The 25,282-nt window shown below is 43.3% G+C and overlaps 2 protein-coding genes across 2 annotated transcripts in view; both read left to right on the forward strand.

The window, feature by feature from the left end:
• CACNG4 (calcium voltage-gated channel auxiliary subunit gamma 4) overlaps positions 1-25,282 on the forward strand; it is a 72,074-nt gene that overhangs the window by 12,875 nt on the left and 33,917 nt on the right. The gene's annotated exons all lie outside the window — the stretch shown is intronic.
• On the forward strand, positions 10,269-24,022 carry LOC143833790 (uncharacterized). Its single transcript, XM_077330017.1, has 5 exons — positions 10,269-10,274; positions 14,517-14,660; positions 22,312-22,555; positions 22,735-22,818; positions 23,098-24,022. Exons 1-5 carry the CDS (start codon positions 10,269-10,271, stop codon positions 23,595-23,597), a joined length of 978 nt encoding a protein of 325 aa, XP_077186132.1. The 3' UTR covers positions 23,598-24,022.

Here is a 25,282-nt window from a genome sequence, read left to right on the forward strand (position 1 = left end):
CCTCTTTAGCAGCTTCTTCTTTTTAGAAAAGAAAAAGATACCCTAATCATGGATCTCCTCAGAAAAGTCTAATGTCTCCCTGAGACAACTATATCTTTGGCCTCATGGTCTGATACTCCTTAGGTACTTATGAATAATTATGCTATGAGATGATATATTTGCTTTCACAGAATCATAGCGTTAGAAGCAAACTATGCTTCATTTTTTTCCTTTAGAGACAGATTTTTCCTCAAAATAAAATCTGCACCTTCACTGACTGAATTGGCCAAGTTTCTTTATTGAGATTAATAAACTTGACTGTCCCACCCTGTGTCTGAAAGATAATTCAGCTTTAACTCAACCCTGGAACATCATGGGAAGGTGTAGGAGCCCTCTTTATTGAAACTACTTCAGTGTAGTCATTGGATCGCTATCTGTTGGCAGTAAGGGGTAATTTAGTTAAAATAGGCCAGTCCATAGAGTTTGGAGACGAAGTTGTTTGGAGGATGAGGAGTTTGGAGACCAAGTCATATGAGGAAAACTTGCTGGAGCTTGGTCTGTTTAAGAAGGGGCCTCAAAGAGGCTAACAATCACCTTCCCTTCCTCTCCCCACAACAGACACCCTGTGAAGTAGGCAAGGCTGAGAGAGACTGCTCTGTAACAGTTTCTAACACGCCTGTGATGAGCCCAAGGTCACCCAGCTGGCTGCATGTGGAGGAGTGGGGAATCAAACCGGGCTCACAAGATTTGAAGCTGCCACTCCTAACCACTACACCAAGCTGGCTCTCTTAAACTGGAGAGAAGATGGCTGATAGGTGATATGATAACCATCTTCAAGTGCTTGAAAGACCCATCTTATAAGATGGAGCAGAGTTTTCTGTTTCCACAGAGGGTCAGACCAAAAATAATGGGTTGAAATTAATTCAAAATAATTTTTGGCTAAACATCCAGAAGAAGTTCCTGACAATTAGAGCAGTTCCTCAGTAGAATAGGCTTCCTCAGGAGGTGGAAGTTTTTAAATAGAGGCTGGCTAGCCATTGGACAGAAATGCTGATTCTGTAAACTTAGGCAGATTGTGAGTGGGTAGTCAGGAAGGGCTGTGTCAGTGCTTTGCTCTTGTGGCCCTTTCTTGCATCCCCGGGGAAATACTGATTGCCACTTTGGGGTCAGGAGGTGAGTTTCCTCCAGGCCAGACTAGCCAGGGATTCTGGGTCTTTTTTGGGTGGGGAGGCATCATCTGGGCACTGTGGGTGGGCAGGTAGTTGTGATTTTCCTGCACTGTACAGGTGGTTGGACTAGATGACCATAGAGATTCCTGCTAACTCTGATTCTACTAGGTCCAGTCAGTGAATCATAATTATTTTTATGCATAAATACATAAATGTGGAAGAGAATCCCAGTCTAAATTATTATCTCTTAAGGTCAAAAGAGTATCTTAATATGCCTTCTGGTCACTGTACAGGGTTTGGACCACCACATGTACCCCCCCATATATTCAGGGGGCTTTACCCTCGAAGAAGGCACACACTGTTTCTTGGTCCAAAGCCCAACACTTGTGCCAGCTGCTCCAGAGTGGAGTGCCCCCAGAACAATTGCTCAGTCAGACACTGGGATCTGGCTGCACCACAAAACAATCTTTGAACCACTGCAAAAGACACATTCTCACACTCTAAAGACTGTCCCCTGCAAGCAGACATATGGTGGTACCCAGTCTGGTGTTATGAGCTCCTTTTTGAACTATCCCCAGAGTCCTGTATTTCAAGAAAGATTTGAATAAGGAACTGGGAAGCCTCTATGCCTGCTGCAACCCATTATAAGGTTTGGATCATCATGAATCATATATACCCCCCCCCCCGAAACATTCAGACTTCAAGAAACCCCTGAAGTGGCATGATTGTGCAGAATATGCTTAGAAAGCATAGCTTTGTACATGCCCACATGGGGCCCTTCCCACCCCGTCCAAGCCCATTATTGGCCATTCCCACTCATTCAAGAAACCCTTCCACAGCCATCAAGAAACCCAAGGATTTCATGAAAGCCTGGTTGAGAAACCCTGTCCTGGGGGTATCCGATTTTGAAGCAGCTGGTGGAATAAACAGACTTTGAGCCAGGAAGCAGCACATGTCCTCTCAAAGGGGGGAGTACCCTGAATGTGGGAGTGTATGACATGTTGTGGTCCAAATCTTTTACATATTGTTGGTTGAATGATTTCATGAATACGTAACTGCAAATAAGGAATAAAGATTGCATGAACTGTTTTTTAGAGAATGCTGTCAGGAAGCATTGTTAACAGTTCTTAGAATAAAAGGCGTACGGGTTGGTAGTGAACCAAGAGGAGTTCACTGTGTTCATGCTGAGAGGTCATTGGAGAATTTTTTTTGGATAAACAAAGGAAACTGAAGCAGGAGATGAATGAGAAAGGGAAACCTTTAAATAGAAATGTGGGGCCAACTGAAAAGGCTGAAAAAATTGAAAGTAGTGGTACTAATGCAGAAGTAAAATGGAAATCAAAATACTTAGTATCTAAGAGAGAGAGATGGCTAAACTAAAGTTTACCCTTCAGCAAGCAGGGGAATTTAGCAGTTCAAGAATAAATTTTAGAATAAAGAGATCTGTAGCATCCAAAAGCCACAGTAAAATATTATGATGCTTTAATTGTGGACTAAGAGAACATTTTAAAAGTGTGACAATCAGCCAAATCCAGTATTGGTTCATCAGAATTTATTAAATGCAACAACCATCAAAATAAATTTGTTCAGTGAAAACAAGTAAGAGCAGTGAGTCAGTGGACATGTGAAAGGACAACTGTAGTCATGGGTGAAAAAGAAATATTGAAGGACTTGATAGGACACATATGTAATGATTATGTCTGAATGGGGCAAAATGTAACTGTTTAGTACAGCCTTTCTCAACTTTTCTACCATTGAGAAACCCCTGAAACATTCCCCAGGCTTTGAGAAACCCCATAAATGGCACAATCATGCAGAACATGTTTTGGGAAACATAGCTGTGTATATGCCCACCTGGGGATCCTTCCCTTCCCACCCCCTCCAGGCCCATCTTTGGCCATTTGGTGGGGGAACAGGACATGACCATATATGCTCATATCACAAGATAAATGTTTGACAGTTTTTAAAGATGTATTAAAAATCAGTTAACTCCCACCCATACAGGAAACTCTTTGTGGGCCATCAAGAAACCCCAGGGTTTCAAAAAATCCTGGTTGAGAAAGTCTGGTTTAGTAGTTCACAAATACCTGCATATGTGAAACCTTTTATGAGGCCCACTTAATTCATCAAAACTTGCACCCTTTTAGAAATCTGTTAGAAACAGAAACAGAAGAAACAGCAGAAAGTGCCCTATTTGGGATTCATAGTTTTAGACTTGCAAACTCTACATGATAATGAAGGTGATAAGGATCGTGAGATTTTGACTCTAGTGTGTCCAGATCAACACATCAATGGGTTTCAACTGTTGTTGGTACTAATGTATTTAAACATATAATTGATGTCAATATTAATTCAGATGGAGTTAGTTTCTCAACCAGCACAGGGTTTCCATATTGGTGGAAAGAAACTTGCAGTTATTATTTGGATAGTCAAAGAAAGAAGGCTGAATTGAAAGATGGAAGTGAAGTACAGTTGTAGTGAGGAAGTCCTGTCAGTGTGTCATCAGAAAGATCATGACAGGTATGTTGCAGACTTCACTACAGAGTATGGGAGCCACAATCCTTTTAGAAGACCCAGAAAGAGTGGGTGGATCAGTACAGGAGGGTTAGCAATTTTTCCACAGGCAGTGAAACTCATGGTGTCTAACACGAAGCTAGAAGTCCATCTCAAGAACTTGACCCCAGAGGATATTGTATTGAATCCTCATACGGTAGTGGCTAAAGTTTATGAAGTGGAGTCGGCAAAAGTCCTGGCCATGCCAAGTACGGACTGCAAATTTAAAAAAAAAGATTTTGCAGTTCTAAATTTTGAAGTCTCAGCATTAAGTAAATCAGAGCAAAGAAGGATTTCACAGTGTGTAGCAACATAAATATAAAGGGGTTTTAAAACACATGAATTTGACTTTGGGAGAGTTTTCAGGTGTGACTCACAAAATTTGATTTAGAGAGAACTAAATGAGTTTCACCTTCAGGTTTTGAAGATCTACAATAGCATTTGAGGGAACCGGCTACTTCAGACATAATTCAAGAGATTAGTAGCCCATATGAATCAACAGTAGTGATGGTAAGAAAGGAGGTCTTATTATGGTAGGAGACTACAGGAAACAAATAACTTGAGAAAGGAAGATGCCAAGAATAGAAGAGACTTTTGCATTGCTTGCAGGATCCCAGTGGTTTTCTCTTTTGGATTGAGAAAGTGGATATTATCAAATGCCAATGGAATCTGCAGATTATCACCCCATTTGGCAATAGGCAATTTAAGATGATGCCCCAGTGCCTAACCAAATGCTCCATCAACATTTCAGCAAATGTTAGAAAATATGATGCAGAGGCTGAATCTAACAGAAATGGTTGATGATTATATTCTCTGCAACTAAAGATAAACATAAGGAATGCCTCCAAGATTTTGCAAAGACTTCATAACCATGGATTAAGGATGGCTCCTTCTAAATGTAACGATTCCAATCCTCAGTAAAATATCTAGGTCATGTAATATCTGCATCCGGAATAGAAAGAGCAAGAAAAAGAAGAAATGGTACCGTCTGAGTCACCAGTTGTGGTTCCTCCCAATATAATGACTCCTGGAGAAATTAATAGTGAATGATCAGTATCAGTGCTCCTAAACTAGACCCTTCTTTGGGACAGCTGCCAGAGTCCTGTCCATATCAGCCAAGGAGAGTGGGCTGAGGCAGTCCAAAACAGGATCCTGAGACAGCCAAAGGGCCTCCAGTTCACTATGATCAAAATTGTCAAATAGATCCTGTCAGAGCAAAATGATTTTCACTGCAAAAAAGCTTCATTGCAAAAAATGTTTCATAGCTAATCTCGTAGCTAATAATTTAAGAATTTTGAACACTCCTTTAATAAAGATATCAGGAATTGAATTGTTTTAAATGATTGAGCCAGGTGTGCACTGGTGGAGAGAATAGAGGCCACAAAATATTCTCTTTTTGTGGCCTTTAATGCCATCTCATATGTCCTTGATACCTCATCATGAGTTTTCTACCAAATTTGCTCTAGATGTCACCACTCCTGTTTCCACTTGTGCAACTCAGATGTATACAAGTGGGCTGGCTTGGTTTGGTAGCAGAGAGTGATCTCATAGATGGCATCTGAAAGATGGCTGTGCCAGTCTTCCACCAACACATCACCTGAGTCACTGGGGGTATTCTGGAAACCAGCTAGATCCATAAGTCTCCGTGGGGAAGCATAAATCAGCTCTCCACCTATACAGGGAGGGAGCAGAGTATTGATTCAATTGTTAAGGGCAAAATGATCTGACCATGGCACTCCAGTCAATTGCACCAAACCAATATTAATGCTGACCTCAGAGAACAAGTCTACGGTGTGGCCTGCTTGATGTACTTTACCAGTAACAAATTGGGAGAATCTCAGTGTTGCCATAGCAGAAATTAGGTCCAGGTCCTGTATGGGGTCAGCTTTCTCTGAATATACTTTGAAATCCCCCAGAATTAACAGTCTGGGGAACTGCAAGGCCCACCCAGCTGCCAGCTCCAGGAAATTCAACAGGACATCTGCTGGGATGTTCAGAGGTCAGTAAACCAGACAGATTGCCAAACTTTCTACTGCATTCTGCACATTCAATTTCTACTGCATTCTGCACATTCAATTTCTGGGATTGTTGGGCCCTAAAGGTAAAATATTTTTGGATCAATATTGCAACCCCCCCCCCCCCAACATTTCGTTGAGGATTGGTTAAGGACTGGGATCACAGGTGGAGTTAGTTGTTTCAGGGTGATTGTCTCAAAACCCCATATGGTTTTTAAGGCAAGTGTTTTAAGCAAAGATGGTCTGTCATTGCCTTCATCTGCAAATCTTCCTTTGTAGGCTCCTATCCAAATATTGACCCTGCTTTCATGTGTGGGAGTGTGCACACGTGCCATTAAGTCACAGCTGACATTCACATGTGGTTTGCCATTGCCTGCCTCTGTTCCATGACACTGGTTTTCCTTGGCCATCTGCCATCTAAATGCTCACAAGGACTGAACATGCTTAGCTTCTGAGATTTGACAAAGTCAGACTATATAATACATCCCCCATCATGTCAAGGCACCCTGTTAAATCCCAGGACTGGGGGAAAGGCAAAGTTAATGTGCATGTTCTCTCTCTGAAGATTGCTGATATGCTTCTTACTTGTAATGGCTTTACTATTTAATTTGCATATTATTCAGTTATGCTCTTTGAATTCATATTTAATTGATCTCATTAGATTAGTGATAAGGAGCATTTCAAAGAGCAAGTCAGCATTTCAGCTTGAAATATTCTCTTTCCTCCCTTAAGCATCCCAGACTTGATCAATAATGAAGATTAAAGATCAGCATCCTTCTTTTCACAAACCTAAAATATCTAAAGATATTGATAACTGAACTTTCTCTTGTCCCAAATTGTAACGTGTAAGTTAAAACTGTCAGAACTAAAGCAGTTCCACAGGGCCTGCAAAAGGGAGTTCCTCCAACAGGCATTTGGTTGAGGTCGACCTGTCCATCGCTTCCAATTGGCCCCCAAGCCCTCCCCTCCTACCATGACTGTTAACAAATCCAGCCAACCCCTGGGTCTCAGTATGAGTTGAGCTAAGGCTCTTGCAGTTTCACCTTCCTTTAATGTTATTGTTATTATGTAAATGTTGTTACCACCTTACTGTTACTTGAATTATGTTACCTGTACTATTTTGTTGTTTCATGTAAACCGCCCTGAGCCTTTGGGGAGAACAATATATAAATACAATAAATAAATAAATTAAATTATGCCCACTGGTCATTTCTGCTCTTGGGAAGAAAAATAGGTGTTAATGGGAAATAAACACAGTGCTAGACCTGACAAGAATATGGGCCCCTGCTGATGGGCGAAGATGGTGTTATTCTGTTTGCACCTGTTTTGGTGACCAGTTGGCACCGTATTTAAACTATAAGTGTTTTTTTAAGCATCTAGTACAATAGGCATTATATTCAACATGCATCAAGCATGCCTTTAGGCTCCTGCCTGGCAAATGCAGTATTTTATAATGACCCCGATGGCTCCCAATAGCATCCTAACATTTTTTTTACATAAATGTAAATGATATTGTTGTGTCACCAGTTTATAATTAAGATATACCTGGATTTGAATGTTGGAAGCTTCAGTTAGCCAGCATGACCCTGCTCCCGGATTTACTTCCCAATGAAAAACAATAATAACAAGCTCATATTTGTCATCAGACCCCCCCCCCCACTCCTCAGAGCAGCGTATTTAAATGTGCTCACATCTGACCCTTTTCACCAAAGAATTTTTTTTGCATCAGCAGTCTGGCATGCCATACAAAGGCATCTCTGATTTTTATTGATATTTAACCTCCTCTAACATAAAATGATTTCTGTTTCATTATACAACATATTTATTCAATTCCCAGGTGCATGGGTTATTCAAACACTAAATAGGTCATTAACTATTTCAAGCAGATCCCCAATGAAACATGAAAAATTCTCTACAAAAATGCTTTGATTTCACTCTTTGGAAATCGTCATTATCCTCTCTTTATTATCTCACATTATCAACTCCATTTGAACTATCTAAGTGAACTTATTTATATGGTAGAACAATGAAGATGTCAAAATGATGTTCTGGGGCATTGTGAAAATCTGATTCTTGAAGCATCGTTGCTGTTGCTATGGAGGAAATGTACTCAATAGTGAACTGTGCTTCTTTGTAAACCAACTGGATTGAAGGGACTTGTCTCTCTTAATATGCTATGCCAGTGCATCTTGGGCATCAGAAACCTTTAGCAGTTGATTTAGTTAATAATGGTTTATTTGGGGAGAGAGGAAGAAATCTGATGAGCAGTATAGACTCTAGTGATTACAAGAAGAACGAAAGGAGTGCCAGTTACCTTGGATCCATCCAGAACAATAGTATTATGTTAACTGAGCATCAGTGGAAGCATTGATTTGGTGACATTTTAATCCTACAGTATATATTTATTTTAACAATTTATATGCCCTTTCCCTTAGTATATAAAATTACTATAAATTATTCTTATTACTTATTATGTTACCCACTCTTTCTCTTAAGACTCAGGGTGGGGAACATTGTAATAAAATACAAAAGAATAAAATATGTATAAATATAAACGTAAAGGTATCCCCTGTGCAAGCACCGAGTCATGTCTGACCCTTGGGGTGATGCCCTCTAGCGTTTTCATGGCAGACTCAATACGGGGTGGTTTGCTAGTGCCTTCCCCAGTCATTACTGTTTTACCCCCCAGCAAGCTGGGTACTCATTTTACCGACCTTGGAAGGATGGAAGGCTGAGTCTACCTTGATCCGGCTGCTGGGATCAAACTCCCAGACTCATGGACAGACAGCTTCAGACAGCATGTTGCTGCCTTACCACTCTGCGCCACAAGAGGCTCATGTATAAATATAGCATACAATAAAAACTAAAAATTGAAAACAATTCAGTTCTTCATTGCTTCGAGACTGTATTTGGAGACCCCATGGCACAAAACGGGGTTGGGGGAGAGAGTTGAAAAAAATCCCAAAAAATTGAGGGGGGGATGAAATACATGTAGCATTTACTCTCTTGTTTGTTTGTTTGTTTGTTTGGATGTTTATACCACCCATACTTATGGCTCTGGGCAGTTTACATAGAACATTGCATAAATTTACATGGAATATTATAACAATCTACAATTTTCAATAGAACAACACAACAATCTATTGGTAACAATTACAACACAACGTAAATAACAACAACACTGGGGAGATCAAATTGTTCAGTCATGGAAGGGTGCCTGAGGGGGGGCCAGCAGATGTTACGAGTCAATCGGCCTCAAGCGAATGCCTGGTGGAGGAGCTCCCTTTTGCGGACTCTGCGGAACTGTGGGAGTTGAGGCAGGGCTCTGATTTCCTCAGGGAGCGCATTCCACCAGGTGGGGGCCAGGACCGACATTTGATATATTTAGAAGAAGAAGAAGAGTTGGTTCTTATTTATGCAATTTAAAACCAAAAACATTTCCTTAAGAAGCTTTTTACACATTCCAAAAAAAGAAAATATTTCATGGAATATTTTTTAGTACTCCCTCAAATTTTCCAGTTTTTTTATCAGAAAAATCAAAAACAATGCAACGATAAAATCATATGACAAACATTAAAATTATTGCTGTTAACCAACAATAAGAGCTCACTATAGACATAAAAACAATGTAAAACAATATTTAGTGAGTGCTCGCTTCGGCAGCACATATACTAAAATTTAAAACAATATTTAGTGCCATAAAATAGAATCCTAAAAAATCTTCAGGCTAGCAGCAGCTATAAAAACACAAACGCTTCTCTGTGATATTAAAGAGATGAGCAAAAATACAACTTATTTTAGGTTTAGAGTTCACGTACTGATCCTTTCAATTACCTTGTTGTCAATTTGGCCTGTAGTCTCTATCAGACCATGTGTCTGTGTATGACGAGTCTCTAATGCACATTTCTCTGGAATAGCTGCTTTTCCGTGACTATCGTTAAGGAATGGCTTCCCCCTTTCTTTAAAGGAGCTATTTTTTCCTCATTTTTCTGAGCATTGCAAAATTATCAGCAAACTTGGCATCCAGCGGAGTGCTGAAATTAGCCCATAAAACCTTATAAATGTATAACTGAGGCTGTTACTTTAACCTTTGTTTCATCATGCTTTTCACTCTTTCATTAATAGGCTGTGGACACTATAGCAGACTGATCATAGTACAGATTTCAAAACAGTGGTTGGCTGGCATTGCTGAGATTAATATCTGGAGTGACATCATTTCATCCTTTTTCACTGCACTTTATTTTCATATGCGCTGTGGAAGAATGGTTCTTCCCTTTAAAAGATAGCATTAAAGCCATAAAAGGAAATTTGGATAGTTAGAACAGGGGTCCCCAACCCTTTTCAGCTAGTGGGCACATTTGAAATGTCAACAGGATGCTGAGTGCCAGCACAGAATGGCTTCCACATCTGGCATTACCTGTCTTCATTTCCTGGCTTCTAACACACTTATGCAAAGGTGGGGGGGGGGACTTTTCCTGGCTGCTTCCTTGCTTTAGATGAGCCATTCTCTCATGAGCTTAGACATTTTCAGCCTGCAATATTTCTTTTAACAATGACGGTTGGTGCTCAAGGGCTGGTCAGAACTCATTGCTTATGTAATGTGTGCAGTAAGAAAGATCCTAGTCAGATTTTGATAGGAACATAAATAATTTTTGCAGGGGTACCAATATATGTATTACAACCTATTACGAAGAGTAAAAATTTTAAACATAATATTTAAACAAAATATTAAAGCATCACAATAAAGACCAACCTCTCTCCCCTTTTGCATGAATATTAGATGCTTGCAAAATGGGGACAGATACAGCAAGATTTCTTAGCTAGCTCAGGTATAGTTATTAAATGTGCATGCAAGAATATGTTTTTAAACAATGTTAATTTTAAAGACATCCCATTAAACAGAGCTTCTGTCAGAAATGCTGAAGTACAATTTTAAGAATTCTATATAACCTCAGTCCTTGATATTATTTAATTGGCTCCACCTTCCATGGAAGCCATCTTGTGGTTGGTTCCACCACCTGTGAAAGCCATTTCATGGTTATGTCTCTTGCCTCCTGTCAGCATTCCATTTATGTCCACAGACTGAGGAATGTTGGGAACCCTTATTTTAAGCCTATAAATAAAGCTGGGTAAAATAAGAACAGTCTTAATTAGCATGTAAATCTACAGAGGATTGCCAATATATCTTCTTTTTTCTTGACTCGCCCCTTTCCTCTCTCCATTATAATTTGATGTCAGCAGGGTGAGATTCCACACAGACAAACATCTTATACATGAAAAGCCACAAAACCTTCAGCCCTAATGTGGACTTTAGAAAAAACTCATCTAGGACACCAACCAGCTTTCCTCCCAGGAATTAGATAGAAGAGATATACTTCCCCTGTTTAAGCTAGTCAGGCTGATTTTGCACGGGCAGGAAAGACCAGGGTGACATCAATATGAACCCGGGGATAATCCCTGTGTCCATATGATGGTTGCCTCCAGGCCACCACCCTCCCGGGCCTGGTGCGGATTGGGCCCCAGAAGCCCAGTGCTAAGGGAACGCAGATTCTTCCACATTCCCTTTTGGTACTGGGGTGCCAATGGTGCCTGCCCTGCAGTATGCTCATCTGGATGGGAAGAGCTGGGCCTCCAGACCAGCTCCTCCCCACCCTACGGAGGCCTGCAGGGGCAAAAATGTCCTGGAGCTTCATGGCGCCACGGGGCAGACCAGGGCATATTTGCTTTATTTTGCAGGAAAGTGGGATTGTGTGGAACTCCCCGCTGTCACCCCCATGTGGAAGAGCCTTCCTGCTGCCACTGTGTTTCCCAGGCATACGCATTTCAGTGCTGGAGAAGATCCAGAGCTGAAATATATCCCCTGTGGGGACACAGCAAGCTGCGGAGTATGCAGCTCTGCAGCAACACACAGGCAGCAGTCTGGAGTGGCGCCGCTGGTAAGGAATCAACATCAGTGTGCTTTCATCACTGTTGTGCCGCTTGAGACAGAAAGTAGTCAACTGGCGAGAGGGGCTTCCCGGGGGGGGGGGGGGGGGTTCCCATCCAAATTCAAAGTTTCCAGTCAGCTTTCATCTCAGTCATTGGAGAGAAGCGCTTTACCCTCCTCTTCAAGCCAACTGGCCTGGTTTTGTCCAGGGTGCTGCGGTTTGAGTTGGAAAACAGCAGGTGTAGGGAAAAGGTAGCCAGCTTGCTTTTGTTCCAAGCACTGCTACTCAGGATGGAAAATAGCCGGCTGACTGGGCACGGGGCTTTGCACCAGTGTTCAAATCCACCAGCTTGCATTAGCACAGAATTGTTACACATTAATATTAAGAACAAGTACCAAAAGTAATATTATTTACCATAAAAATATGAGTACAATATGGAGAAGAAAATAAAATGTTAACTGCAAAAACAGGAGATGAAATTGTTCACTCTAGTGATCACAGCCAAGTGATATTTACCTAGAGTTTGCTATCCATCAGACACTCCCACTAGTCTGGCAGAAATATAAAGAAATTTTGCTACCACATGAGAAGTGGTTGGAACTTTACCCCTTAACTAAAATTTGACTAAGGTGTTGCTCTAATATGTGAGGATAAAGATAAAAGTTTAGTATAATGTGACAACAAAGGGAGAATCAAACTATCCCTGATATTGCTATAAAATGGGCAAGATAAAAAGTATTATTATTATTATTATTATTATTATTATTATTATTATTATTATTATTATTATTATTATTATTATTATTATTATTATTATTATTATTATTATGCGATTTATTGCCCGCCACTCCCTTGCGGCTCGTGGCAGGTTACAACATTCTAAAACCCCATAAAATCCATTAAAATCCGTTAACGATAACTACAATCCCCCAATTAATAGTTAGCAAGCTAACATAGCAAGATCGGCTCAACTTCTCCCTCCCCCTACTAGCAGGTGGAGAGGGGATACTGATGGTCCCATCCCCAATCCTAATTCCAGGTCCCGGGGGGGGGCATAGATGTTAGCCTTGGCCTCAACCATAAACCTGGCGGAAGAGTGAGATTGGGGCAGTGAAGTTCCCAGTGCATAAACAGTCATAGTGCTGAAAGTCAAAAGCAAACCAGCAGTTTTTCAACACTAAATGTCTAAGTACTTTGTTAAAGCAGGAGAGAAAAGGCTAAGCAATTTATCTAACTTTTCAGTAGAATATTCAATACTATGTTGTTGTTGTTGTTGTTGTTATGTGCGAAGTCGTGTCCGACCCATCACGACCCCATGGACAATGATCCTCCAGGCCTTCCTGTCCTCTACCATTCCCCGGAGTCCATTTAAGTTTGCACCTACTGCTTCAGTGACTCCATCCAGCCCCCTCATTCTCTGTCGTCCCCTTCTTCTTTTGCCCTCGATCGCTCCCAGCATTAGGCTCTTCTCCAGGGAGTCCTTCCTTCTCATGAGGTGGCCAAAGTATTTGAGTTTCATCTTCAATTCAATACTATAAAGAACGTAATATTTTGCCTTTTTTTTGGGACCCCTATATCCTCTGGTAATCCCTAGCTACCTGAGAATTCCACTTTTGTATTAATTATAACAGCTGTAATTTTATTTTTTATGAACTTGAAATGGATATCAGAAAAAAGAAAGAAGTGAGTGGATATTGAATTTAACTCAATAAATACAGTATAATGCCAGCCACTCATGGTTAGAGGTAAGTGGATAATGATTACTAGCAAACAAATGTTCATAAAAATTTTCATTACTGTGTTTGGAACTCAAAAAATAATCTATCATGCTTGATCCCTTATTTGAACAATAAGTAAATTCTCCATTCCTCTGCAGTGGTCCCCAACCTTTTTCGGGCCGGGGACCCGGGGGGGGGGGGGAAAGAGGCCTGGGGACTGGGGGGGGGGAAAGTGGCATGGGCGCCGGTGTCTCTATTTAGAATTGTAAGCCTAAATTAGTCACAACATTTGACATATTGATCCCTGAATAGTTTATACAGGGTTCTTTAGAAATATGAGATCTAAGTTGAGAGAGCAAATTAACTGTGTGCTTTAACAGTCCATACATCAGGTTTGCAGGTGACACCAGCAAATATTAAAATTGCACCAGGTTGATTTGATAGCAGATTTAGTATGTAGCATTCTAATGTATCCCTTTGACCATCTATTTCTCCTGTAGCTTTGGGAAGGAGATATATATTAATCAAGATTATCAATTTATTGTTAGCTATTATCTGAATAGCAATAGCAATATTACCATTAAGGGGCAGAAGAAATAAAGTTTTGTTGGGTGAATTTATGAGAAATGTGGTTTTACCACTACTGAGACTGGTGGTTTGGCCCTTGCTGATGAAACCATCTCTCAACCCACGGGACCCCTTTAACTACAATCTGGTCTTGCATCTAGTGTTTTGGGTAAGGTAGTTGAACAGGCAGGCACGGATCAACTGCAAGCATATCTAGAGGAAGCATTGATATTTGACCCCTTCCGGTCCAATTTCTGGCCTGGTCATGGGCTGGAAATAGCTCTGGTCACTCTTATAGATGACCTCTGGGTACAGTTGGAGCAAGGTGGGTTAACACTACTGGTGTTGTTAGATCTCACAGCAGTGGTGTTTGACATAATTGACCATGATCTTTGAGTTCACTGCCTTGTTGATGTGGGGATATGGGGATCAGCCTTACAGTGGCTGGTCTCCTTCCTCCAAGGTTGGGGAGAGAGGGTAGCCATTGGGGAAGAACAGTTGTGTTGTTGTCCTCTTCCATGTGGGGTGCCACAGGGTGTGAATCTCTCCCTGATGTTATTTAACATGCACATGCACCCTCTTGCACAGGTGGTCCAGAGATATGGGCTGGGATACCATCATTACGCTGATGACATCCAGCTCTATCTGTTGATGGGCAACCAGCTGGATATACCCCCAGATTCACTGGATGAATACCTGGAGGCCGTGAAACTAAACACTGCAAAGACAGAGGTCCTGTAGCTGGGGAAGAAAGGCCTGAGAGGAAGCACATCTCCTCTGTCTAGACAGAGTACAACTGAGACTCTAGTGCTCTGCCAAGAACTCGGGGGTGAGCTTTGATGCCTCCCCTTTAAAGGGAGGCCCAGGTCACAAACGTAGCTTGCCAGGCATTTTATCCGTTTCACCAGGTCTCTTTGTTCCCTACCTGGCTCCAGATGACCTAGCTACAGTGATCCATACAATGGTGGCCTCCACTGGGTAACTGGAACTCACTCTATATGGGAGTCTTCAGAAATTGCAACTGATAAAGAGAATACCATGAAGGGTTCATTTCTAACCTGCCCTCCAACAGCTATGCTATGAAATGTTTTTTTTTTACAAATGCATCAGTCCCTTACACTTAATAATTTGGTATCGTACATGGGATTATTCAAACTGGCAGTGTCTTTTGGAAGAGGCAGGAGGTAAATGATTTTTCTCAGATCTGTGCTAATAAAATATTGGCATCACATTAATGAATTCCAGCAGCTCTCCAACCCAGAGCTGTAGCGGAAGCTGGAAATTTGGAAAAATGCCCTTCTGCTAAGTGTTCCAAATTAGGCTGGCTATCAAAATTATACATCAACAGAGTCAGGGGGCTGTGCCCTGCAAGTGTGTACATGCCACTGTTAGGTTCAACATGTACAAACATCCTTAGCAATCTTTCCATGGAAGCAGTCATTTTATGCTAAAACCAGAGGTGTTGCAAACTCAGAGCAAAGCTTGGAGTAAGAACAGTCTCTGGTTTTGTGTCCTGCATGTCGCTTCCCTTGGCATATGTCACAGGACCCAGGGGGATCATGTTGCTGCTGTGGCTGTTGCTCATTTTTCACATATAACAGATTCCACATGGCACAAGGTAATCTGGGTTTTCACCATTATTAGCTGTGGTTTCCCTTTCACACCAAATGCAGATTACATATGCTTACATATCCATGCTGTTGTCATGCCACTGTCATAATTCTCTGGCCACCTTTTTATTCTTTTGTGCATGTGTAGCACTGCTCAAGATTATTTCAATACTACACTTTAAATTTTAAAAATTAAATGCAATTTCATAGCATTGCTCCAGAATAATGCAGTATATGAATCCTTTGGTAATAGGAATTGCTGGAAGATACACTGGGAAGACTAATTGGTCTCCTCCTGCTTGGGGGAAGAGCGTGCACTTCAGCAACTTCAGACGCTAATTGAAAGAGCAGGGAAAGACACTTGCCACTTGTATGGTTGTAATGTAGGACAACAGAGCTAGGATGGTGCCCGGACTCCCCTTCTCCCATAAAAAAAAAAAATCTCAATTTTGTTGCTGTCAGTGAGGATACTGAATCAGTTAATATGAAAATGGATAGGGAAGGAACAAAGGGGAACATGTCTTTTCATTTGAATAAGAAAAGCTGAGGGTTTTTTTTTTGTACTCCACTTTTCACTACTTGAAGGAGTCCTACAAGTGGCTTACAAACATCTTTTCTTTCCTCTCCCCACAACAGACACCCTGTGAGGTAGGTGGTGCTGAGAGAGCTCTAAAAGAACTTCTCTGCAAAAACAGTTCTAAGAAAACTGATGAGCCAAGGTCACCCATCTGGCTGCATGCTGAGGAGTGAGTAATCAAACCCTAGATTAGGGTCTGCCACTCTGTAACACTATACCATGCTGACTCTAAACAGCTCTGGGTTGGGAAATACTTGGGGATGGAGCTAGTAGGGGATGGGATTTGGGGTAGGGAGGAGACCCAATGAAGTATAATGCTATGGAGTCCACCCTCCAAAGGAGCCATTTTCTACTGGGGAATTGATCTCCGTCACCTGCAGACGAGCTGTAAAACTGGGGGATCCCCAGGTCCCATCTGGAGACTGGCATTCCAAGCATGGACACATGAAAAAGATACTCTTCACCATGCCATACCAGGAAAGATCTTTTTTTGGTTTTAAAAAAACAACCCAGAATTTTTAGGCAGAGTGATTCATGATTTGGGCAGGAGAGGAGGTGGGCATCTGCTGGAAACAAACAAACAAAAGGCACGTGGCTTGAGTGACTTAGATGGAGACCAGCCTCCATGTGCCTTGCTCCCCTCAAAGCTATTTTCTATCAGATCACTTCCTACTAACTGAAGCCAAAGTGAATGACAGAGTTATTTGAGACAGTATGCTATTTTATAGCATTCTCTTCACATACTTTCAAGATGTTTTCTAGGGTGACGCAATAAAACAATATAATATACTATAACAATGGAAAATAAGAATCCCGGCATCAAATGGTTAAAATCTTAATGAAGACCAGCACCAACAATTGAATGGAGACACTGGATTGAAATGTCCCCAAAGGTTTGAGCTTGCTTAAGGAGTATTGATTTTATTGCACCATATTTTTCACGAGGATGGAATGCCCCCCAGGCAACGTTGCTGTCCTTTCCCAGAGAGAAAGCGTTGTCTGTATTCATTAAGTTAAAAGCATAAGCACAATGAATTGGCGGTGCTAGAGTCTGAGCACTCCTCGTGCAAAAATGTAGAACAGCTACCCACGACCCCATAATCATTGACTTGCATGTTTGAGTCATAAATGCATGCAGCATAAAACTAGGCTGGACCTCACTAATTATTGGGGCTTCAGCCATATGAAAGTATAGTTTCCCACGTGCAACTGTACATGTACATGATGGCACCTTTAAAATTCTGCATTAACGTATAAGGAATAGCTATTTCTTCTGGCTCTGAACAAATAATCAGTAACATGGATTCAGGTCACCACATAATGGCTGAAAAATTTCCATTCTCTTGCCACTCTGTAGATATCCTGATTGCGCGTGTAAAAGTGGAGTGGCATAGAGTAGCAAACGATCTGTGTTCGGGGTGATTGCTCTTTATCAGCATTAATATCTCACAAAGAATGAAGTCAAAGAAGGCCTGAGAATAGAAGAATATGACTTGAGAGAATACTACATAAAAGAATGCTATAGATCCAGGGTATGTCTAATGTTCTGAAAGTTGGTTCCCATTTTCGTACATGTGTGTTCTGTTTGATATTAGAGAGACATTTGTTTACCCTCCGGAAGCTGTCTTTGCTCTTTTTCCTACAAGGTCAAGACTGCCTGTTGCCCTGAACCCCAGAATTTAAGTCTATTATACTTTATTATTGATATTCTAGTATTTTGTCCTTCCCTAGTGGCTCAGAGCAGATCCCAACAATTTCAAAATCAATGTTTAAAATACATAAATTAAGCATACAATAAATTAAATCATAATTATACATATTAATTTAAGATTTAAAACAACGAAAAGCTACCACCTCACCACAGGGAGTTAAAACTAAACAGAACTTAATTGGGGTGGGATAACAGTTTGTACAGGTTTTATTTGATGGGTGGGTTTAGGCACATTATGCTTTGCTTTTCAGACATGGATTACTTGCAACTAAATCAGATTTCAGAAGGATTAAGATTGGAAAGGTTTCTGTAAGTAAATAATGTTGTGTTTCTTAGTTAGCAGAAACTAACATACATCTGTAAAGCCTTAAAACATTTAAAAGGATGGGCCTGAAATGCTGTAAAAATACCCATCCAATGAATAATTAAAGCTAAAAAGCCACATATCTCCTTTTGGTTCATACTTTGAGCATCAGAGTTTGCATGAAAAGCAATGTTTCAGACTGAGGAATCCAAGAAATGCTCTTCCTGAAAGCCGGACTTCTTGGCAGTGTGTGGTCAACTGTAAGCTTTAATGGTTTAATTAAAATGCTAGGCATGGGGAATTAAAGGCTTCAGTTGCAGGCAATTCACTTACTAGACCATCTACATACACATAGTGATCATGTCACTATGGGAGCACAAAGCAAGACCATCACAAATAATGGGCAAAGGTATGCTTGCTGATTTCTGCCCAAACTTGCATATTGCCAAGGAGGCCTGCTGAAATTAAAGCCAAAGACCGACGGGTGCTCTTTCTCTTCTTCTTTCATCATCTCGAGCTTTTCTCTTAGTTTATGGTGCACCATCTCTCCAAGCTCCTTTGACATGAATTTTATAGATTAGTGGATTTATATTACTGTCATAGTCAGTAAGCATAACACCCTTGGATAACACCCTAAATAAGCATAATTACTAACTAGAAGGCAATATAGAACAATTCTTAACACGCCCGTGGCGCCACAGGCGCCGCGGACTAAATAATCCGCTAAGAGCTTGGTGGGAGGAGTTAGGGCAGGCTTTGTCCGTGATGAGGAAGGGGCCTGATTGGCCCCTTCCTCCAGACAGACCATCGGCCGGGCCAATTCCCGCCCTGCTGACAAGGAAGCAATTGCAAGCCGCACAGAGCGCGGCTCGCAGTTGCTTCCTTGCCGGCGGCCAGACCGCGTCAGGCCACAGGCACAGGGAGCTCCCGGCAGCCACGCGGAGCGCGACTGCCGGGGGCTCCCTGGCCTAGCGCCCGCTGTATTTAAATTACAGCGGGCTTGATTACTAGTATGTCTATAAATCGTCCTGCTACGTTTTGTCAAAGATCACTGAAGGATCAGAAGTAATATAAAACCTGACTTTTGAGACGTGTTGTGTCAACAGTAGGAAATAAATTCTTGACTTCCTCTACCCACTTTCCCCATTATATATATTTATAAGATTATGAGACCAGGTCAGCCTGTATTTTGTTCTGTTCCAATGCTTAGGTCTTGTGTTCCTTTGTTGTGCTCAGAAATTTCAAACGACACCATTGTTGAGCCCATGCGGAAAGTCCCATACAGCAGAAAATTCAGCACAGTTTGATGGCTTCGTATAGAGAAAAAATTGCTAGCAAGCCTTTCAGTTTGATCATCATGTTTTTTTATTTTGTTTACACTTCACATGAATATACAAGGTTTAACAAAATTTCTACTTCTCAAACTCTTTAAACCCTGATCCACACAATGAAATTCTGAATACTGAGCCATCAGTTTCTTTCCTCTTCCTTTAATTGCTCTCTCTCTCTCTCTCTCTCTCTCTCTCTCTCTCTCTCTCTCTCTCTCACACACACACACACACACACACACACAGACACACCATTGTCGTCTGTTTTCTGCATAACTAGATATGCATGATCAATCCCCAGAGACAGCCTGGTCCAAAAATTAAGACAGCTCTCTTGATTCAGAATGAATGCAGACCCAAATCAAGGCCATTGCATTATAACTCCAGACAGTATATTGTAAGCATTCCTTTCAATTAAAATGATTTATGGCATGATAACTTCCTAACTGGAGGAAACATCCAAAAACGAATGTCCTTTGATGACTAGCCCCAGACTGGAGAGGAATCTATGCAGAGTATGCACTCTGTTTTGCTGCACTGGTGAAAAAGATGAACTCTGTGGGGCATTTCCCACGGCTTAAAAATAGCACAATGGTTGCTGATTGAAAACGCTACTAATTTGCCATAACGCACGACGTCGTAAACAATCTGCAACAATCCTGAAACCGACCCGCAAAAAGCGCTTCGTTGTAGCGCTTCTAGGGGAATCCAGAAAACTGGATTCACCCTCCGGATAGCGATACACTCCTGCAACCAATCTGCAACAGTAGCGCTAAAGACCTGTGCGTTACCATTGTTGCGGGTTCTTCAAAGTCCCTCCTCCCGAGCCTGTCCTCCAAACTTCCGGCGAACTGTTCGCCATTTTTTTTTTCTCCGAGCGAGCGGGGATCTACGAGGCAACGGGACAGCGACTGGCTTTCAAGCACGATCACTTTCGGAAATTCTGCCCGGACACCACAAGAGTTTTTCACAAGCACAGTGGCACACACCGTCACGTTCCCAAAATTTGCCCAAAGCTTAAAACCCCGTCTACCATCGGCCAGTCCTAGCGGAGTCAACGTACAGGGAGCATTTTAAAAAATTTTCCTCTGAGCGTGCCAACGAACATTCGCCGTTCGCAGTCTCCTGCTTAGCTTAGAGGGGTTCAATAGACATGATTCGTGGTGATTTCATGAGGGGCGGCTTATGTGTAGTGGGTCTTTGTGTGGTTCCCAGTGCGTGCTTGTGCTTGGGTGCGGACAACCCCTTCCATTGGCGGCTAGACCTCCGGCAAGCGGAGTTGCCGTCCCCCGTTCATTTTAAAAAATTTTCCTCTGAGCGTGCCAACGAACGGTCGCCGCTCGCAGTCTCCTGCTTAGCTTACAGGGGTTCAATAGACATGATTCGAGGTGATATCATGAGGGGCGGCTTATGTGTAGTGGGTCTTTGTGTGGTTCCCGGTGCGTGCTTGTGCTTGGGTGCGGACAACCCCTTCCATTGGCGGCTAGACATCCGGCAAGCGGAGTCGCCGTCCCCCGTTCATTTTAAAAAACATTCCTCTGAGCGTGCCAACGAACGTACGCCAGTTACATGTCATGTTTGGTTGATTTATGCTGTGGCTGGTGAATATTATTGGGGAACTGCCGAGTACTGCCGCACTTGCTCTCGGTTGAACACCGGCATGCGTTTGTGTAATGGCGGACATTTTCCTAAAATGGCTCCCGCTGCATGTTCAAACTGCTCTTCTCGCGTGTAAACGAATACGCGCATGCGTTAAGTCAAACAACAAGGGCGCCAATCTGGCCATTAGGAGCAGATCCTGTTCCCGCGCGAGGAGTTTTGAACGTGACATGTGACCTGATGTGGCCAATGTGCGTGTCCCCTGCTGCCCTCCACCAATCAGGAGCCGGCTAGTCCCTTTGTCTTTGTGTGCGGGAAGGTATATGATCCGTTGCACCCTGCACCTCCCACCACCATTTTGCTCAGCTACTAGCAAAAGCAACATGGAATCGTCTTCTCAAGCCTCGTCCGTCCCTGCAACCGGCCGTGGCCCAACTTGGAGGGACGCGGAGATCAGGGACCTGATCGGGATTTTCTCGGAGGAGAAAATCCAGGACGCGTTCCAGTCCTCCCACAGGAATAGGGAGGTTTTTGAACAAGTGGCTATTAAGATGCGCGCCCTGGGCCACAACAGGACCGGCCTTGAATGCCGGTCGAAGACGAAGACAATGAGGGCAGAGTACATGAGAGCCGTGAACCATAACAAGGGTTCCGGCAACGAAAAGGTGACCTGCCCCTACTTCGAGGAGCAGCGCCAGCTGTACGGGGACGGGGAAGGATCCGGCAGGCCGAAGCGCGTCGGCCGGAGCCTTAAGGTGGTTCGGAAGCCGGCTGCCCCGGTCGAGGAACCACCCGCTGAGGAGGATCCCGGCGAGGGAACCTCCTCCAGCTTTCGCCCTCCACCCCCCGTCCAGCAACGAGCCGCGGAATCGGTAACGCTGGACCTGATCGCCATCGTTCCTGGGGAGCCAGAGGAGGCTCCTGAGCAAACGCCCCTTGCCTCCGGTAAGTGATTTTCTTTTTATTTTATATTTCCTTTTAAGCAAATGTGTGTTCTGACGTTTGGGCATCGTTTTCTCGTGTGTTCGTTGCAACGCATAATACGGTAGGCTGTGGAGAGCTTGCTGTGGTTACTATTTGAAACGGTTTTAATTTTATAATTTTATAATTTAATTTTTAAAAGATTTTAAAAGAAGGTAGGCTGTGGAGTGCTTGCTGTGGTTACTATTTGAAACGGTTTTAATTTTATAATTTAATTTTAATTTTTAAAAGATTTATTAAGATGGTTGGCTGTGGAGTGCTTGATGTGGTTAGTATTTGAAACGGTCATGTTTAACCAACAGCCCCAAAATATTTGCAGCATGCCTCGCCCATAGGCCTTCTGCAGTACTTTGGCTCACAACTTTGGGAGCTTGCTTTGTGGTTCATGGTGTATGCTTGCTCGTTTTTCACTATTTTCTGCTCTTGTCCACAGAGACACAGTTGCCAGGGACGGGGCCCCTAGAGTCTCCAGCAGCACCTGACGTGGATAGTGATTCGGGGGCATCAACTAACATTGGTAGGTATTAGTAAAAATAGGGGGGGGGGCTGTTTTAACTGCTTTGTGCTTTTCTGTTTGTGCAGGGCAGCAGCACTGCTAAGAGAAAGAAGAGAGTCCCTCTGCGTTGCTGGTGTAGGCTTTGAAGCTGGCTTTGCCACCCTTTGGTCCTAGATCTGTTTTTTTTCCTTTTTTTGCAGATTTCATACCCGGAACACAGGAGGAGGAACAGCCTAGGGTGCTTGGACCTCCTGCCCGGCGCAGGCGGATACAGATTCAAGATGGTGAGCGTGCATGACCTGTTCCTTTCGAGCCATAGCTGCAGGACAATGTCGCTAGGCACTAACCATGTGCTCCCTTTTAATTGTTGAGAGTCCTGCTGTGCAAGTAGGCAAAAGTAAAAGCACACCATGGGCAAACAAACAATAGCCATGTGCTCGCCGGGGATTGTTTAAATTCTTGGCAGGAAAACACGGGGACAAAAAAGAACACCATGTCCACCATGGTGTGTTTTGACTTTTTGGATGTTACTAACAGTTTTGTTTCTCATTTTTTGCCAACAGAGGTTCTTTCAGATGAGGAGGAGGAACCACCCCTGGCTCCAGGCAGCCCACCACCTAGAGGTGCGCTCCCAGCAGAGGAGAGGCTTACGAGGGAACGCGGCAGGCTGAGGCGCGTCTCCGTCTTGACAAGCGTGGGAGAGAGGCTCCTTGAGCACTGCTATGAGGAGTCACGGCGTGCCGCGGCCGCTGACCAAGCCATGCTCACACTCATTGCCCAGGAGGGGAGAAAATTGAGGGCAGTCCTTAGAGAGACAAACCAAATCCTACGCGAAGGCGTGGAGGAGGTGCGTCTGATAAGGAGACTCATGGAGAGGGCTGTAGCGGTCATGGAAAGGGCCTACCCTCCACAAATCGCCCCCCCACCACCACCCACACCAACACCACCACTTCCAGCACCCACCCCACCGACTCCCTCTCAGAATGCCTCCACCCAAACAAGAAGGAGGACTATTCTCGGAAAGAGAAAAATAAAACCAGCAGACAAGTACTCCCCCTCCTAGTTTTGCCCACTTTTTCTATTTCATGTTATCTGTGTTTTGTTGTTTGTTGAATAAAGTTTATATTTTTGACTCTGTCTCTGTGTACCCTACTGTAGAATCTGCAAGGCTGAAAGCGGCCTCTCTAGTGATTGTGTATATTGTGGTTCTGCTGTGTGGGTTGGAGGTTGGAGGGGTGTTAGTTCAAGGAGTTTTAGGAGTGTGGTGTGGGGTTAAATATGTGCGAGTTTAAGAAGTCACACTGGAGTCTTGTTATAAAATTTGCAATAACATTTTATTTTAAAAAACATTTTAACAGGGGAAAAACATTAGGGAATGAAACTTGGAGCCCCACCAGCACCACCACCCCCCACCCCCCTGGAAAACCAATTTTTTTTAACAAAAGTATACATTTAACAGGGGAAAAACATTGGGGAATGAAACTTGGAGCCCCCCCCCCCCCAACCCCTACCCCAAAACACAAACAGGAAACAAAACTCAGGTCCCACCGCTCCCCTCCCCAGCCCCTTCCATCGCCCTAACTCTCCTGCACAGCCGTCCCACGGTCCCCCTAACTTTGCGCCGGAAGAGCTCTTCGTCCTCCTTCTTCTTAACTGTGGGGAGGGAGAAAAAGTACACATTAGTACCACACATATTTTCAAATTTCTTTAGTTTACATGCATACACTTTTAAGTGGCCTTAGCCACAGTGTGAGAAGAGTTGGGCAGTGGGGAACATAACCTACGCTCTTCCGCCTCCCTCTGTTGCCTGTGCTGCTCAATCTCCCCTTTCAGCTCCGCCACTTGAGCCTCCAGGGAAGTAACTCTGGCCTCCATGGCACGCAGCCTTGCCTCCACAGTTTCAGCTATAGAAATCAAACAAAGAATTTGATCACACTCCAAAAGGAAGCATCACATCAGGCTCCCATATGGCTCCGTGTGGGTACACACACATGGGTCTCCCTCACAGACATAAAACTCTCACCTGCAGCCTGTCCCGAGGTGGAAGGTCCCTCTTCCTCCCCCTCCTCACGCTCAGGTGCTGTTGCCAGCTTGGATGGTGATTGTGTGGCTGGGCAAAGAAAAAGACAAATCATAATTAAAAGCACACAAAACAGAGATGAAACACAGCTGGTGGACACACCACAGTTAGAGTCTAAGCGCATAACCAAAGTGGTTCTACAGTACTGGCTGGCTAAGTCTGAGGGGGTTGACAGCATCTAAATACTTTCTCGAATTTCATTGGGGACAGTAGGGGAAAGAGGCAGCTAGTCATTCCATGCATGTTTAAGGGCAAAACACAACGAGGGCAGCACTCACCCATATGCCTCCTCATGTCCAGGGGGGGCTTCCCAGCCTTCTCCCATATTTTCACCATCTGGTCGTGGAAGACCGTCCTCCCACTTGGCTGCGGGATCCCCCCCCACTGTTCCAGACTGTTTAGGAAGTCCAGCTTAAGGCGCTTGAATTTTGTCCGGACCTGCTCCCAGGTCCGGACATAGCCCCTCTCCCTCAGCTTTGAAGCCAACACCAGGTAGGCACCCTTGGTGTGGCAATGGGTGCTGGCCATTAGGCGGCCAACACTTTTTGATTGTAGCACCAGCTCCAGAAGTGCCTCAGCCTCGGCGCGCTGCCAGAAGGAGCCCTTCCGTGGCTTCGGCATCTTCGGAATGACGGTTAGGGAACGAACGTGCGTTGCTCCGATCGACC

This window comes from Paroedura picta, chromosome 3 (genome assembly GCF_049243985.1).
Source record: "Paroedura picta isolate Pp20150507F chromosome 3, Ppicta_v3.0, whole genome shotgun sequence".
Lineage (NCBI taxonomy): Eukaryota > Metazoa > Chordata > Lepidosauria > Squamata > Gekkonidae > Paroedura > Paroedura picta.